The sequence below is a fragment of the Crocodylus porosus genome, unplaced genomic scaffold (assembly GCF_001723895.1).
Source record: "Crocodylus porosus isolate Cpor-Errol unplaced genomic scaffold, CroPor_comp1, whole genome shotgun sequence".
Taxonomy (NCBI): domain Eukaryota; kingdom Metazoa; phylum Chordata; order Crocodylia; family Crocodylidae; genus Crocodylus; species Crocodylus porosus.
In genome coordinates this window covers 20,175,352-20,191,749 of record NW_017728950.1, presented here as the reverse complement: position 1 = coordinate 20,191,749, position 16,398 = coordinate 20,175,352, and the positions used below count along the sequence as shown (strand labels likewise).

Below are 16,398 nucleotides of genomic sequence, written 5' to 3'. Positions count from 1 at the left end.
ACTGTACTTAATGTTACTGCACCCAGCATTTTTGGACTAAATCACTGCTGTACTCTACATCAACTAGCAAAGTGGGGTAGTATCTTTCAGCTATGCAGGAAACGACGTGTAACTGATGCATTTACTGTTTACTCTTGGTGATGCATCTTCCAGTTCTTCAAAACAGCGGGACAGTGTTTGCAACAGGTACATGTCTCCAAATCATGAATGATGGATTAAGAAATAGGTTTTGGGACATCTTCTGCAAGTGGTACTACCTAGATGTCTTTCCCCCTTGTTGTCTTCCAGAGTAACAACTGGTGTACCTTCTGCTCTACGGAAGGCCTCAGCTCTGATATCTTGTCTAAAGCTTTTTTATTTGTTGATGCCTGTCTAGTTGGGAGGAGGTATCAAGTGGGGTTCCTCAGGGATCTGTGGTGTGTCCAGTATTGTTCAACATCTTCATTAATTATTTGGATCGTGGGTATCAAACATGCATCCAATCTATGGAACCATTTCCTGTGGCCTACTGGTGTCCAGTAGATTACTGGAAGCTAAGAGGTATTGCCTGCTGCAGAATTTGGGGTCCTTGGATACCAATGAACTGGCCATCAGTGCTGCCCATATGCAGCCTGCATGCCTTGAGACCTGTGTTACTGCCCAGCTGCAGCTCTGAGCTGCTGCATGTCCCCTGGTCTGTGCTGCTACCTAGCTCAAGCCCCATTATGCTGCCTGGCCAGAGGCCCATACCGCCACACTTTGACAAACCTGGTTTGTTGTTCATAGGATAGGATTGAGTGCACACTTAGCAGACTTGCAGATCTGGGTCGAGTTGCAGACACTGGGGAAGACAGGGTTAGGATCCAGAATGACCTGGATAGACTGAAAAAAATGGTCCACCGTCAAGCAGGTGAGATTCAGCAAGGAAAAGTGAAAAGTCCTGCACTTGGGACAGGGACAGTAATTGCTTGCACAAATGGAGACTGGGGAATGACTGGCTAGGCTGTAGTACTGTAGAGAAGGACCTGGGAGTTACAGTAGAGCATAATCTGAATATGAACCACCGATATGCTCTTGTTACAAAAAGCCAACAGCGTACTGTGTTATATTACCAGGAGTGTCACTTGGAAATCAAGGGAAGTGCTACTTCAGCTCTACTCAGCACTGGTGAGGCCTTACCTGGGAGTACTGTGTCGAGTATTGGCGCCACATTTCAAGAAGCATGTGGAGGGTTTGGAAAGAGTCCAGGCACAGCAACAAAAATGATTAGAGGTCTGAGAAGAAAGACATATGAGCAAAGGCTGAAAGAACTAGGGTTATTTAATCTGAGAAAGAGGAGACTGTGGGAAGATTTGATAACTGTCTTCAAATCCCTGAAGGGCAGTTAGAGGGGATGGAAGTGTGCTTTTCACTGTGGCCATAGGGCAGAGGCGGGCAATTATTTTGGGTGGAGGGCCACTTACTGAGTTTTGGCAAGCCATTGAGGGCTGCATGACAGGCAGCCAGGGGCAGATAAATATTAATGTTCTAAATTTTTTAAGGGCCCCACGGGATGGATAGAATGGCCTGGTGGGCCACATCTGGCTCCTGGGTTGCATTTTGCCCACCCCTGCCATAGGGGATAGGACTAGGAGCAATGGCCTCAAGCTGCAGCAGAGGAAATTTCAGCTGGAGAGTAGGAGGAACTTTTTGATTATAAAGGTGGTCAAGCACTGGAATGGGCCACCTAGAGAAATTGTGGAATGTCCATCCCTGGAAGTTTTCAAGAGCAGGTTGGACATTTGCCTGGGGGGGCAGCTTGGTCAGGGACGATTCTGCCTTGGGACTAGATGACCTTGTGAGGTTCCTTCCAGTCCTAATTTCCTGTGTTCCTATGGGGAAAACTAATATTTGCTTTTCTACCTACTCCTCTGAGTGCTGCACAAAGTCAGGTAAGATTCAGTCTCTCTGATCCTCCTGCCTCTCATTAAGTTCACTGTTTAGCCAGGTCAGCCTGCTGTTGTACTTACTCTTTCTTCATGTTGGGATAGCTCACTCCTGCACCTTTTAATATGGTACAACTAGCTCTCCTTTCCCTCTCAGACATACCTTCCAGGGGATCCTGCCTGCCAGTTCCTTGAGTTATTAGTCTGCTTTTATCAAGTTTAGTGTCTTCATTCTTCTTCCTTGTTTTCCTCAAGATCCTGAACACTCTCGCTACATGCTCATTTTTACCCAAGTTACCTTTCTGCTTTATAGTCTCAATTCCTCTCCTGTGAAAAGGAAATTGAGAAAAGTATTTCCCTAGTTAGCCTTTCCACCACCCATACTTAATATTTACCCCGACACACTCCAAGAACTTGATGAACTGTCTGTGTACTGCTGTTTCCCTCCCAGCAGGTGTCATGCTAAAGTCCAGGGGAACCAGATCGTGTGTTTTGTTTTTGTTTTTTTTCTTCCTCAGACAACTGACATTTACAAACCTCTTTCTTCCAGTTTGGTGGTCTGTAGCAGATATCCACCATATCACTGTTGCTGTTTTCCCTCTGGCCTTGACCCAGAGGCTTTCAGTCGACCTGTCAGTTCTCACTGCGCCTCAGAATAGGTGCCTGTCTTTTGCATACAGGGCATCACTTTCTCCTTTTTTCCCCTTCTGCTTGTCTTTCCTGTACAAATTATTTCCAAAGCTCAAAAATGTTACATTATTTCACCTGATCCAACTGATTTACCTGCCAATATCTTTCCAAAAACATTCTTCTCAAAAGAAAAAGGCGGTGTTGTATATGCCGGTCATTAAGAGCACTGGTACCTTGTACTTGTAGGGAAGCACATGTTTCAGGTCATAACCGCCATTCTTTTTTGCCACTCTAGCTATAAGACCCAATGACTAAATGTATCTCTGACTTCATCAGGGTGTGCTACAAGATGGCAGAAGAGCACACTCCACCAGAGCCCAGAGAACATCTCTGGCTTGTCTCAGCTGTTCTGTTGCTGAGTCTCACTCCTTATGTACTTCATGCTTCTTTCGAGCTATCCAAAGTAGAATATACATGTAGATAAACTTGAAGAGAAAAAATGGTTATAACTTTACTGAAGTTCTTTAAAACTTGGTTCACCAGATGCACCTCCATTTGCTATTCTTCATAGTCACACATGCACCCTGGGATTTGGGGGTTGGAGAAAACTGAAAAGTTGGAGGCATATACAATCCTTTATGCTACAAGTGCAGAGCACATAAAAAAGCAGGACACATGCATCCCCTGTAGGTACTGCTAAAGCATAAAAAAGTCTTTGAACTTAATTATGTGAAGCATGATGAGGCATGCCATTCAAATTTTAAATCATACATTCAATTTATGGGGACATGTGAAGTGCAATATGCTTCTGGCCCGCCATTTTAAAGAGCTTCAGGGCGTTTATGCATGTGTTCCAGGGGTGGGTGGGAGGTGCTTTTAATTAAAACAGCTCTGATTAATCGAGTATGCTCCAACATGTTGTAATTACAGCATGTCAGAGGAGCCTCCCTGCACATGTATAGGTACCCTCAGTTACTCTAAGAATAACTAATAACTTGTATCCTTTTTACAGCTAAAACATTTTACAAGCAGTTTTAGAGATCTGTTATGTACTGAGTCAATGGATCTCATGTTTTATTTTTCAAAATTAAATGCAGTGGGAAATTCATTGCATTTTACCAAGCTTTAAAAAACAACAAAACGCTGAAAGCAGTGTGTAATATTAGAATAAAGAAAATGTTTAGGAGTACTTGCTCATTCTAAACTTTATTTCTTACTTACATTTACCCTATTTAATCTAGTGTTATTTGAAATAAGCATGTTTATTTCTTGTAAGTGTACCAACTATTTAAATGCTTATTTTTTTAATATTTGCAGGAAATCTAGTTTCTCTGATTCATGTTTATTCATCGCAAGGTAAGCCTTTAACTTTTTTAATTGAGTACAGCTTCAAAAATGCTATCAGACCCTTAAGCTAATAAGCTGAGAGAACATATATTAGCTCTCAACTTAATCAGAAAGATCTTAAAAATCAGATTTGTGTTGTGCTGAATAAGACAATACATTTATTTTTAAATTTCAAAATGGGGATGAGTTAGATATTAATAATCAGGGATCTGAGTTTCTTGTTCGCCATGGGAAAACCTGGTAAAGCCTGTGTTATCTCATTTTAAGGAGAAAACCCCAGATTTTCTCATTTAAAAGAGAAAAGGTTGGATTTTCTCCTTTAAAGGAGAAAAACATGGGAAACAGCAAGTTTCCTCTTGCAGGCTGGCAGAGCTGTAGCCTGTAAGGGGCTGGGGGAGAGTGAGAGAAGGGCTATTAGCAGGGGGTGCTATGTGCATGTGCACATGTACACATGCACATGGCCACCAGGTAGCCTGGAGAGCAGTTCCCACAGTAAGTGTGGTAGGGGGCATGGAATTGAGGTTCCCATAGTGACAGACGAAGGGAGGGACTCAGGCAGGCTGGGGTTGGGGCTGCTGCCCAGCTGCGGCAGTATGTGGGGCCAGAATGCATGGCTGCAGAGCCCATATGGGGTGGAACAGAGCTTTGGGAGGTTCATCTAGGGAGTGGTGGGGGGAGCTGGCTCCCCACCAGTGTGCACGCTCCTGGGGGAGGAATGGAGAGCACATATCCTCCAGATTTGTGCGCGGGGTCAGGGCAGGCTGCCTGCTGTGGGCTCAGGGCTCCCTGGCTTGGTGCCCTCCCCCTGGGGCCTTCACAGCCTAGTGGACTGGACCTGGGATGGCAGGGCAGAGTGGGACCGGCTGGGGAAGCTCCTTGTCACTGCTGCAAGCCCTGTGGTGCTGTGGTGAAGCACTTTCTGCCTGCCCAGCAGCAGCTGGCATGGCAGCTTGGAGCTCCTAGTGGCGGCAACAAGCTTCCTTGCCTGGCCCTGCTCTGCCCAGCTGTGCTGGGTCTCGCCCATTGGGCTGTGGAGGCCCCGGAGGGAGGGCAGCGGGTTGGGGAGCCCTGATCCACCACCCTGCATCCACCCCCTTTCCCAAAACAGGTTCCACTCTGGCTATGCCATCTGTGGGGGAGAGGAAGCTCAGCTCTGTGCTGCACCCTGCCACAGCAGCTGCTGCCTCCTGCGGGTGGGAGCTTGGGCATTGCTCTGGGGGGTAGGGGTCTGTGGACCTGGGTCCTTGGCTTCATAGCCCTGGCAGCTGGGGGCCGCCTCCAGCAGGACTGGGCAGTGGCATGGGGCTGTGGGTGGGGGAAGTGAAGGGCACTGGTGGGGGAAAGGGGCTGTGGATGGGGCATGGAGGGGCACCAGCAGGGCTGGGTGGGTTGTGGGTAGACAGGAGGGGCAGTTGCATGGGCAGGGCTGCTCACTGCCACAATGCAGTAGGGTGGGGACAGCTGCAGCTTGGACCTGCATCCTGGTGAGGAAAGGGGTCAGTGGAGCTCTTATTTTCCCTGATAGACCCAAAATCAAGCATCAAAATTTATAGGTATTTAGAATTTATTTTATTATAGTGACTGAGGCACTGGTAACCTTCCAGATTGCTTTAAAATTGTAAATGTAGCAATAAAATTGTATACAACTTTTACCTTTGTGTTTGTGTATGTAGTAGCATTTTAATCATGAAAAAATGTAGATTTGGGGTATTTTGATGAGAGAATTCGATGTTTTTATCAGAGAATTTGCTATTTTTAAACAAAGACAACCAGGATCCCTGTTAATACATAACTCAATGGCAGTGAAACACCCAGGCATATGTTCAGCTTGAAGCAATAGGAAAATGTAATAGTCTAATCCAGTGGTAATATATTAGTAATGCAATTGTATATTTAATATTAATACAACAGGTATTTGCAGTTTTTCAGATCTCTTGATCCTTTAAATGCATTTCTGAATGACTGTAGATATTATATAGATTGCAACATGCTGTCTCATAACTTTCACAGCTAGGAGTGTATGGCACATTAACCTGTTTGTAGGAGCATGAGCATGCTGGTCCCTAGCTTTCCATCTTGAACTTGCAACTTGTTATCCAAGCATATTCTGCCGATAGTTCAAGCGTCTTTGATAGGAACATAACTCATTTTCAGCTTGCCAGCCACACTGGTCAAGTGATACCCATGGTAGATAAGGTTCAAGACTTTGATAACTGGCTCTACATACATAGTCCTCAAGGTCCTTGATGGAATAATTTCACCCTAACATCCAGAAGAGTTATCAAAGATATTAACAGATTATACTGCAACACAACATACTTTTCTACACAACTGTATAAATCTTTATCAACATCAGGCCTAGTTCCTAGACCTGCCAGTAGATGTGGAACACTTTCTATGCAGATTTCATAGCATGACCACTGAACTGGCTAGCGGTGTCACAACAAGTGACACTGTGGAATCCAACTAGAGATGCACGAACTGGCTCAGGAGACTCTGACACATGCCATGAACTAGATTGAATCTTACTGAATGGCTTCTCTTCATGCAAACCTTAAGCACAAGATTATGCCACAGAAGAAGGACCAGTGTGTCTGTTATCACAGGAGAATACTAGAGAGGAATATCTCTGACAACTGCATGTTTGTCATATAAGAGCATACTTAGGTCCATCTCTTGGCATGAATGCGGTTGCAAAAAGTCACATGAGTTGGAGTGCTCTACTTTTTCCATCAGCAAAACCACCAACAATGAGCACTCTTTCACTTTGGAAAGATTGGCATGATTACTTAAGCTCCTCACTTACAAAATTAAGTAAGTTTTCTCTGTTTGCTGGTAAGGATATGAAACTACTTTGTGATGCCGCTAACAGAAGAGATCTGCTGCTAATGATTCTGCAGATCTGCGTAGTATTTTGAATCCTTAATATTCCTGTGCCTGCCTTTACAGGTGGTGATATGTATGATCAAAGACAATGTCAGTTTGGTCTCATGAGTTGGAGTAATTGGCAAACACTTGATTCCAAAAGAATCGGCCAAATCTCCAAATGTTCACGCAATTTTTGGCTTTTCTGTTCTCTGTACAAGAGCCATGCCATCAATGATAATAATTTCTGATTTCTCAGATGTAGCATCTGGCAGAACAGTTACTGCTTTATCCCCAATCAAGATCCATGATAAGGTTGCTTTGTTGGCCACATTTAGTGATTTGTTGGGTTTAAGACGTGACGGAGGGTATTCTGACAGTCCATGCTGTAGGAGAGAGTGCATATCGTATCTTCTACCAGCTGCAACTAAACTTTGCTGGATCTCCTTTGCTTTCTGCACGTGTTTCATTTTGCTGTACTCTCCCATAGTTGACTTTACAGCCTTAAAGTTTTTCAGTTTTGATTTGGGTATGTTTGCATAAAGCTCTCGGTAGCATCTGCAGTAAGATGTTTCAGGATAATGGTGCTCAGGACTTCTCTTCTTTTGTTATGCACATTCAAAAAGTCTAATGCAGTAACTTCTGGTACAACATCTCCTGCAGAAATGCATAACAGCTCATCATTGGAAAACTTAAACAAGTGGAACCTTTTGAACTTTTCTTGTAGCAACATGACATCATTGTAATCTCGTTTGTCATGTCCTTTGTCTTTCGTTATATTTGAAAGATGGTGTTGTATTGGTCCCAAACATCTGATTTACCGTCTTGGTTAGGTGACCTCTTTCATCAAGCAAATGATCTGCTGCTTGGTGTCGTCCTGGTGCATTCTTCAATTGATGTTGCTGTTGGGGTTTCCCTTTCATCTTCTACCTCCATAACTTTCTTAACAGTGTCTCAGTATGTCTCTTGTGTGTTCTCTTGTAAGCATGTATGGTGACAGTTGAGGCCTTTGGAATATTGCAGCATGGGATCAACTTACCTTGATAGTCTGTCAAGAATACTGCCAAGTATCAAATTCAGCAACTGTCCTACGGTGAACAAGCACCTCATTTATTCACACAGTTGCAGCAGGTGTACTTGAGCTAATCGTTGACTGCGAACCTACTTCAAGGCGTATGATGCATCTTATAAGACATATGATACATCTTATAGATTCTGAGTCATACCTCCCATGCTTCACTGGACTCAGTGATGCTGTTGGCTCCATTGTAATGTTTGCTTAAGGGTGAGAGTGTCTTGTCGACAGGCTCCGTCAGAGCTTCTCATGTGGAGGTAATCTGAAACAACAGAGTTGATATAGCAATTTTGCAAACCTTTTGGGTATCATTCGATAACAAAACTGTAATTCATGTCAGCTATCTTGGGATCCAGTATGGTTACCACAACAGAAATGTTGCCATTGATATCCTCAATTCGTACAGTGTTGGTTTAGTTATTGAAATTTAATTTTCTAACCCTTGTGGGGGTTGAAATATTGACCAAAATGTAAATTCACAGCAGCTGTCTTGGATACCAATATGGCAGCTACCCACACTAATTGCCAGATTGGCAATATGACTTTTCTGACATGAGTAGACCACCTCAGCCTGAAACGCATTCCTGCTGCTTGAGGCAATGAGCTGCCTATGGGGTGACACCTTTACCTTTCTATTTTACCGTACTAAGCAAGATGCATCCCACTACACCACAGAAAAAGCCAGTATTAGCTAGGAGTTAGGTTCACAGACACTGAATATTTTCCATTCTGTTTCAGTTATAGCTCTGTATAATTGGAAAATACTGACTCTTTTATAAAGACTAAACCTCTTGGATATTGTTTAAGCTGTTGTTTTCCCTTTATACTTGCAAAATAACTGTAGATCAGTAAGGTTCTCTTCCTGTCTGTTTTTTTTTTTAACCCAGGTTGAAGAGATTAGTTTTGTTTGCTTGTTTTTTATCTTGCTCTCTTCTCTTACGAGTTAAATTTGGGGTAGCCAACCTGCAGCATGGGTGCCACAAGTGGCATACAGAAGGCTGGGGAGGGGGCAGGGAGCACAGTGGCAGGTCAGGTAGGAAGCAGAAAATAGAGCAGCAAATGAGGCAGGGAATAAAGAGGAGGAAGCAGAAGGAACCAGAAAGCAGAGCAATTCAGGCAGGGGAAAGAGGTCGGAGTGTCACTTGGGGAGACTATGGGACTAATGTATGACATGCCTGCCACCTCAGCTGGCCCCCGCTGAGTTAAACTGTAATCCTTTGTATGATTTTCCATCTCTTTCTCTCTTCCCCCATTTTCTCTATCTATTACTCCCTGAACTAACTGTCATATTTTAGCTGGGTATCATGAGTTACAAAAAAGTCCTACTTTCCTTATCCCTGATATGATATTCCTGATTTTTAGCATTCATTTCTTCCCACAGCTCAGATGTCAAAGCTATTTTAGACCCTTTTAATAGTTTCACTGACCATTCAGCTTTTGTGACATCTCTTCTTTTCAAATAGTGTCAGGAAAATATAAACCAACATATTTAGCATTTCCTGTTTTCTGTGATGTTGTATAAAATAGGATTTTCTTTATTTTGTTTGATAACAAAGCATCATGTAGAAATTCACTGTGTTGCTAAAAACTTTAAAGCCTTGAATTGATGCATTTCAACTTAATACTGTAACTGTATTTGAAAGCATTGAAAAAACTTGCAACCTCCAAAAGAATCTTTGATCATTACTGGTAGTTCTTCCCTTAAAAGGTTTCCAGTTTTGTGTGTGTGAGAGAATCAGATTTCTTAAATAAAAAGCTAGATCAGATGTCAAGCTATCGATTTATTACAGTTGACAACTTTTTATTCCAATTGTTATAACAACATTGTTTAATTTTATATTCATTTAATTTATTTCCTATTAAAGAACTTTTTAAATACATTTGTTGCAGGTTCTGTTGTGCTTGAAGTTTCTTGCTTTTCTGAAGCTGAAAGAATTTATATGCTAATTAAAGATACAACTGTCAATGACAAGCAACTTCATGCTGTTGTGATACCTGAAGTGTTGGTAAGTTGTTTTTTGTTGGGTTTTTTTTTCAAGTATGTTCTCTGTAGAATAAATACATTTTATGTTGTCTGAGAGAAATTATTAGAAAATAGTAGATATTCAAAGTGGGAGGGAGGACAGTAATGGATTTGCAATGAGCTTTCTTAAGTGTTATATTAGAAATGCACAAAGGGACATAAAATGCTAGTTCTGACTGACTTCTGTTCTGTTAATATTGATTGTGAAGCGGTGAACTTTGGTAGGAGAGAGAAAAATGAAGTGTTACAAAAGAGACAAGTAAATAAAGTATACTTTTCCTGTGATTCCTTTCCTCTAAAACCATTTCATTGTTCCTAAAATTCAATAGGATACTCTGCCTCTTATTAGGAATTAGCTGTGACATTGCAACAGAATTGTTTTGGTGTTTAATTTTTTTTCTTTGTAACTTAATCTAGTTGACAGTAGAGCTTAATCATATAAATATTTTTATGTATAGACTCAGAAATTTAGTATAAATTATTAAAAGTAGTTATGTGTTTGCTTGAAGGTCTTTATCCACATTGCTCTCAGTGTCTATAACTACTCCAAATTTCTGGCCTCTAACTAGGGAGAAGCAGGCTTGCTTTACAATCTAAGCCATTCATATCATGAGGTGGAAGTAGTTGAAGTAGAGTATTCTCCCATCCATCCTAGGTTAGCAGGTCTGAGAACAATTAGGCAAGATCTTTGGGATCTATGACCATAGGCAGAAAATGTCAGGGAACCAGCTTTGGCCAAACAGGGTCAGGAAGATCAGAGAGACTGAATATTGCCTGACTTCTGCAGCATTCAGAGGAGCAGGTGGAGAAGCAAATATTAGTTTTCCCCATAGGAACACAGGAAAGTAGGCCTGGAAGGGACTTCACAAGGTCATCTAGTCCCAAGGCAGGATCATCCCTGACCAAGCTGCCCCCCAGGCAAATGTCCAACCTGCTCTTGAAAACTTCCAAGGATGGACATTCCACAGTTTCTCTAGGTGGCCTATTCCAGTGCTTGACCACCTTCATAATCAGAAAGTTCCTCCTATTCTCCAGATGAAATTTCCTCTGCTGCAGCTTAAAGCCACTGCTTCTAGTCTGGTCCCCTATGGCTGCAGCGAAAAGCTCACTTCCATCCCTTCTGTAACTGTCCTTCAGGTATTTGAAGACAATTATCAAATCTAGACTAAATAACCCTAGTTCTCTCCTATGCTCATAAGTCTTTCCTCTCAGACCTCTAATCATTTTGGTTGCTGTGTGCTAGATTCTTTCCAAACCCTCCACATGCTCCTTGAAATGTGGGCCCTAAAACTCGACACAGTACTCCCAGGTAAGGCCTCACTAGTGCTGAGTAGAGCTGAAGCAGCACTTCCCTTGATTTCCAGGTGACACTCCTGGTAATGCAACCCAGTACGCTGTTGGCTTTGAGCCATATATAACTATTCATTGAGCATGATGAGCCAAGCTTGTATTTATACAATCCTGTGACCACCCTTTTAGGTATTTTGCATGTCAATGAGGATCACTTACCAATATAAATTTCACTCCCTGTTGTCTTTATCCTTTCTGGAAATGTAAACCTTGAATTTCCACATTTGTTTACAAAATTCCTCAAATTTGCTGTTTAAGCTAAAAGTTTAGTGTCTTGTGTTGGATAAAAAACAAAAATTAAAATATTGTACAAACTCTCCAGAGAATTTGGTGAGAACAGGATTGTAATATTTTGTTAGGGAAACTGTATATAAGCAGCATCTTGTAGATAGATTTTTTTTTCATTTTTGTTCTGGACCTCAGTGTTTACCTTGTTGCATTTTATTAAAGATAGACGATTGACTAACGCTCTGAATTTTGCTTTGTAAAAGAAATCAAGCAAACATCTTGCTTTTTCTTCATGTTCTCTTATTGATCCATGAGAAATGCAGAATACAGCAAGGCACTGAAGATTCCTCCAATATTTGGAGCCATTTAGCTTGCTTACATGCCACACTAGGTTACAAAACAAACCTTGCTGTTCATAAAATCATCAGTGAATGTTTTTGCATGGAGGATGAAAGAAAAATATACTAAAATATGCTTCTTGGCATAGAAACATCACGCTCTGACAGCATTGGGCTTCGACATGAATTGTAGTAATTCTTTAACTGAATTTGCTCATCAGTGAAATCTGCCCATTCTGAAAAGAATCAGTATTTAAACCCTGCTGCTTACAGGCAGGTTGTTATACAGTTCATGCCAGTTCTTGTCTGATCACAGTCCTCAAAATTCATATGAACTTATTTCTAGCCTCCCATCAAGACCCAGCATTGCTCACTAGGATAAAGAATGTGCAAATTACATTACACAAAGTCTATCACTCCTACCCAGGAGTCTAGATTGTCTTAGAAATAGGCTTCTTTTAGACAGTATACTCACCAAATATATTTGCTTGCTCACTCACCCACCCACCTCCCAGAAAAATGCACTAAAAGCATCTGTCAGATAGTTACGCCTGATGTTAGCACTTGCCCCTCATCCCTCTCCCATAGCATGGACATAGACCGTAGCCAGCACGAGGTATGCTAGCTAATGCTGAGAGGTGTCTGTAAGGCAGACAGGACAATGTCTGCTTAGGGCTTTTTGGAGCTAATCAGCAGGTCAGCTGGTAACATCCCTGTCCCTCTGTTCCCTCCTTGGAAAAAAATCTGTTTAAGAAGAGTTTGAACTAATGAGAGCACCTTTTCTTTTCTTGATGGGCTGATATAAGCTATCAACTCCCTGTGTAACTCCCTGCTGACTCGCTCACTGGTCAAGGGCAGTGAGGGTGGTGGGGGAACCCATCCCTAATCAGAGCCTCCTGCTGGAGCATGGCCACACACTTCCCCTCAGCTCAGCATTATGGAAGGGAATGGAGGGCTGCTTACTTGTGGGGCCGTGCCAGCAGAGGTGGCCACTGGGTACAAAACCTCCCTACACTGCCATGGAGCTGTGCCCAGGGCCGTGCGGCTGGGCAGCACACAGCCATCCCCACCACCATCCCAAGCCATGGCTGCTGCTGCCGGTTTTTTGTACACAGCAGCCGTCACCGCTGGCATGGCCCCACAGGTAAGGAGCAGTGGCCACTATGTGCCAAGGGTGACAGCCACTGCTTACAAAACCTCCCTGCGCTGCCGCTGCGGAGCCATGCTTGGAGCTGTGCAGCTAGCCACAGAGTGGCAGTGGCAGTGTGGCGGCACAGCACGGGATGGTGTTGGGGATGGCTGCACGCTGCCTTGCTGCCATCACACTGCCACTGCCACCCTGTGGCTGGCCATACAGCTCTGGACATGGCTACATGGCGGCTTAGGAAGGTTTTGTACACAGCGGCCGTTTCTGTTCGCACCGCCCTGCAGGTAAGCAGCAGTAGCTAAGAATTTTGATCTGTTACAGAAATATGCATGAAATAACAGCAAATTATCAGCTTAGGTGAAGAAGTGAATCTACATGACTTGTGTGTGGTCATCCCTGCTTTATGGTTCAGAAATGTGGACTAGGCATATAAAGAGACTGAACAGCGTCCACGTGAGATGTCTGTATAAGATCCTGAGAATAAAATGGGAAAATACAATGCCAAATACAGAGGTACTGGAGTGTGCAGGTCTGACATGCTTAGAAGCCATTAACAAGAAGAGGAGGTTGTGTTGGATCAACCATGTCAGGAGAATAGGAGAAGACCTTAATCCCAAAAATATTTTGTATAGTGATATTGTAAATGGCTCTAGAAAGCAGGGTCATCTTCTATGGCAGTACCGTGATGTGTGCAAAAATGATGTGCAGTTGTTCACCATCAGTGTAGAAAGCTGGGAGGTGTGCGCAAAATCCCATCCGATCTGGAGGGATCATCTGGCACTGAATGCAGTTCAACATGAAGTGGCTTTGTCTCGGAGAATGGAACCAAAGCAAGAAAGAAGAAAGCAGCATACTGTAAATTTGGACTCCAACTCGGGCAACATATGGATCTGTGAAACTTGTAACAAGCTGTGTCGCTCTCAAATTGGACTTGCCACCCACAAACGAATTCATCAGTCTTCAGACTACAACTCTTATGTGTGCACCGTGATCCAGAGGATTGATGGTTGCCTACTACCCAGCAAATCAGAATTTCATACAGACCTATTTATGACTTTTCTGTAAATAATACTTTTAATGGTTTTAATTGTACTTCACTGCCTGAATCAGTTTTAGACGAAAACAAATCAGTTTAAGAGGAATTGACATACTTTGTGCTATCACTTATTATTTAAAGCTGGGCAAATAATATAATTTCTTGGTTTGGGCGGTCAAACCAAAATATTTGAGAGAGAAATTTTGGTTGGTCTTGAACTGAAATAGAAACTTCTTTTGTTGGGGTTAGGTCCCCGTCCCCCTGCCTCGGGGCAAGGAGGGTGGGAGGAGGTGCTAAGTTTCTTTTGTGTTCATATAAAATTTCATTTGGCTTAAAACAAAATGTTCAATTTTGATGGTTTGATGGTCTTATCCTTATCTTTTGAATTTTGGTCAGTTTTGAAATGTAAAAATCCTATATTGAAACAAGTCAAAATGTTTCATTAAAAAATCCCCTCAAAATATGTTTTTGGTTCAAAATGTAAAATTTACCTAAACTTTAAAATACTTTTTTAACATTGCATGTATTTAGTGAATTTAATTTGGGGTGGGGAGGAGGACAGTTTGAGGCAGAGAATTACAAATCTAATTATTTTGTCTTCCATTTTTACCACCTGATCAAACAACAAAGGTAAAAAAGAGTTAGGAAAATTTCACTTTTCTGAACTGTGAAATGAAATAATTGCTCAAACTCCATTGTAACCTGTTCTGTATGGGTTTTTTATCAAGTGATGCTTCAGTTGGCACTTTAACCTTTTTCTAACACTCTTTCAGCCTGCCAAACTACCACAGAATAGCTGTCCGCTACTTGTATTTGTGAATCCAAAAAGTGGAGGTCTGAAAGGCCGTGATCTTCTACACAGTTTCAGGAAACTTCTGAATCCTCATCAGATCTTTGAACTTACCAATGGAGGTCCGCTGCCTGGGTAAATCACATTTTTTGTGTTTGTTTTGCTTTTTTGTTTAGCTCAAGGCTATTCAGCTAAAAGCCCACAGGCTGCATCTGGCCCATAAGCAGGGGCTACCAGGATCTCAGCAGAATTGCACTGCATGACAACTCCTTTAATCTTGCAGTTTCCCATGTGGGCTCACATCTCACTGCTGATTGACAGAGGAGCCCCACCGCTCACTGCTTACTCCTGATTGGTGGGGAGGTGAAAACCACGGTTTTAAATAATGGCATGGTTTTTGCTTCTGCCACTGATTGGCCGAGCAGTTCCAGGGGCCCTGCTGCTTATTGTTGACCAGTCGGGAGGCAAAGATCATGCCATATTTGAAACCATAGTTTTCACTTTCCTGCTGATCAGGAGCAAGCAGTGAGTGGTGGGGGCCCCTCTGCCAATCAGCAGCAGGAGTGCACGTGGGGAAACTGCCAAATTAAAGGAGTGTCTGTGCAGTGCATTTCTGCTGTGATTTCGGTAGGTCCCTACCCATAGGGAGTTGATGTGCGACTTGTGGGCTTCTGTTGCTGTTTTTGCCTTCCTCTGTAGTGTGTGGCTTGTGGGCTCCATGGTTCCTGTTGCTGTGGGAGCCAGGGGCAGGACAGCACAGTGAGTGGGGATCTGTTCATTCAGCTTTTGAGCACGTGTCAGCTCCACATCACACCATCTGTGCAGTTCATGTGATGTACAGCCCAAAACCATATAACCAAAATATAATTTATTGATGCTTGCTGGATCTCCAGCTCCCATGCATGCAATAGCTAAACTTTTTTCCTGCAACTTGCTTTTGTGTTGCATGACTGAAAATTTATGATTCTATGAAGTGTAGGGGTGGAAGGGACCTTGAGAGTGCACATAATCCAACCCCCTACCTGAGGCAGGATCATCCCTATCCAAACCATTTTTGGCAGATCCACTGTCTAACCTATTAACAGTACAGTAAACTACAGTAAACACCGACAGAACCACAATACACAGCATTATAATCTGTCATAGGTAAAGCAGAAGGACCATAGCAGTGAACACCCTGCTGCTGCAAAGGATATGCTTGACAGATCTTAGGAAGAGGGTGACACCCCTCACTACCAGTGTTCCCTCTAAGCTGCACTGTGTGTGTGTGGTCGCACACAGGCACACTTGGGAGCACGGCATGAGTGCACCTGTGTGGCCGCGCACACCATGCAACTTAGAGGGAATGCTGCTCACTACAGAGGAAGGCAAAACCCCCACACTGCCCATACCAAGCTGACTATGGGGTAAAATCCCTTTTTGGCCCCAAATATGGCAGTTGGTCAAAACCCTGATTACATGTAGAAGCAGGAGGGGGAAAAGTTCCCTCCTTGCTACGTGGCAACCAGAAGCATGGGAAATACCTATAATAAAATTTAGGCATAGATGTTCCTAAATAATCCCTGGCCAATGCCTGTCCGCCCTCTTTTTGAACCCCTCCATTCATGGTGAGTCCACAAGTTCCTTAGGCAGTCTGGTTTACTGCCTCACTGATTTAACAGTGAA

General features: G+C 42.9%; 1 protein-coding gene across 1 annotated transcript in view; it reads left to right on the top strand.

Moving 5' to 3' along the window:
• DGKQ (diacylglycerol kinase theta) overlaps nucleotides 1-16,398 on the top strand; it is a 113,451-nt gene that overhangs the window by 67,466 nt on the left and 29,587 nt on the right. Inside the window, exons 13-15 of the mRNA XM_019555213.1 lie at nucleotides 3,852-3,890; nucleotides 9,712-9,827; nucleotides 14,717-14,868. Coding sequence (XP_019410758.1) covers nucleotides 3,852-3,890; nucleotides 9,712-9,827; nucleotides 14,717-14,868 — 307 coding nt within the window. The remainder of the gene's footprint in view (nucleotides 1-3,851; nucleotides 3,891-9,711; nucleotides 9,828-14,716; nucleotides 14,869-16,398) is intronic.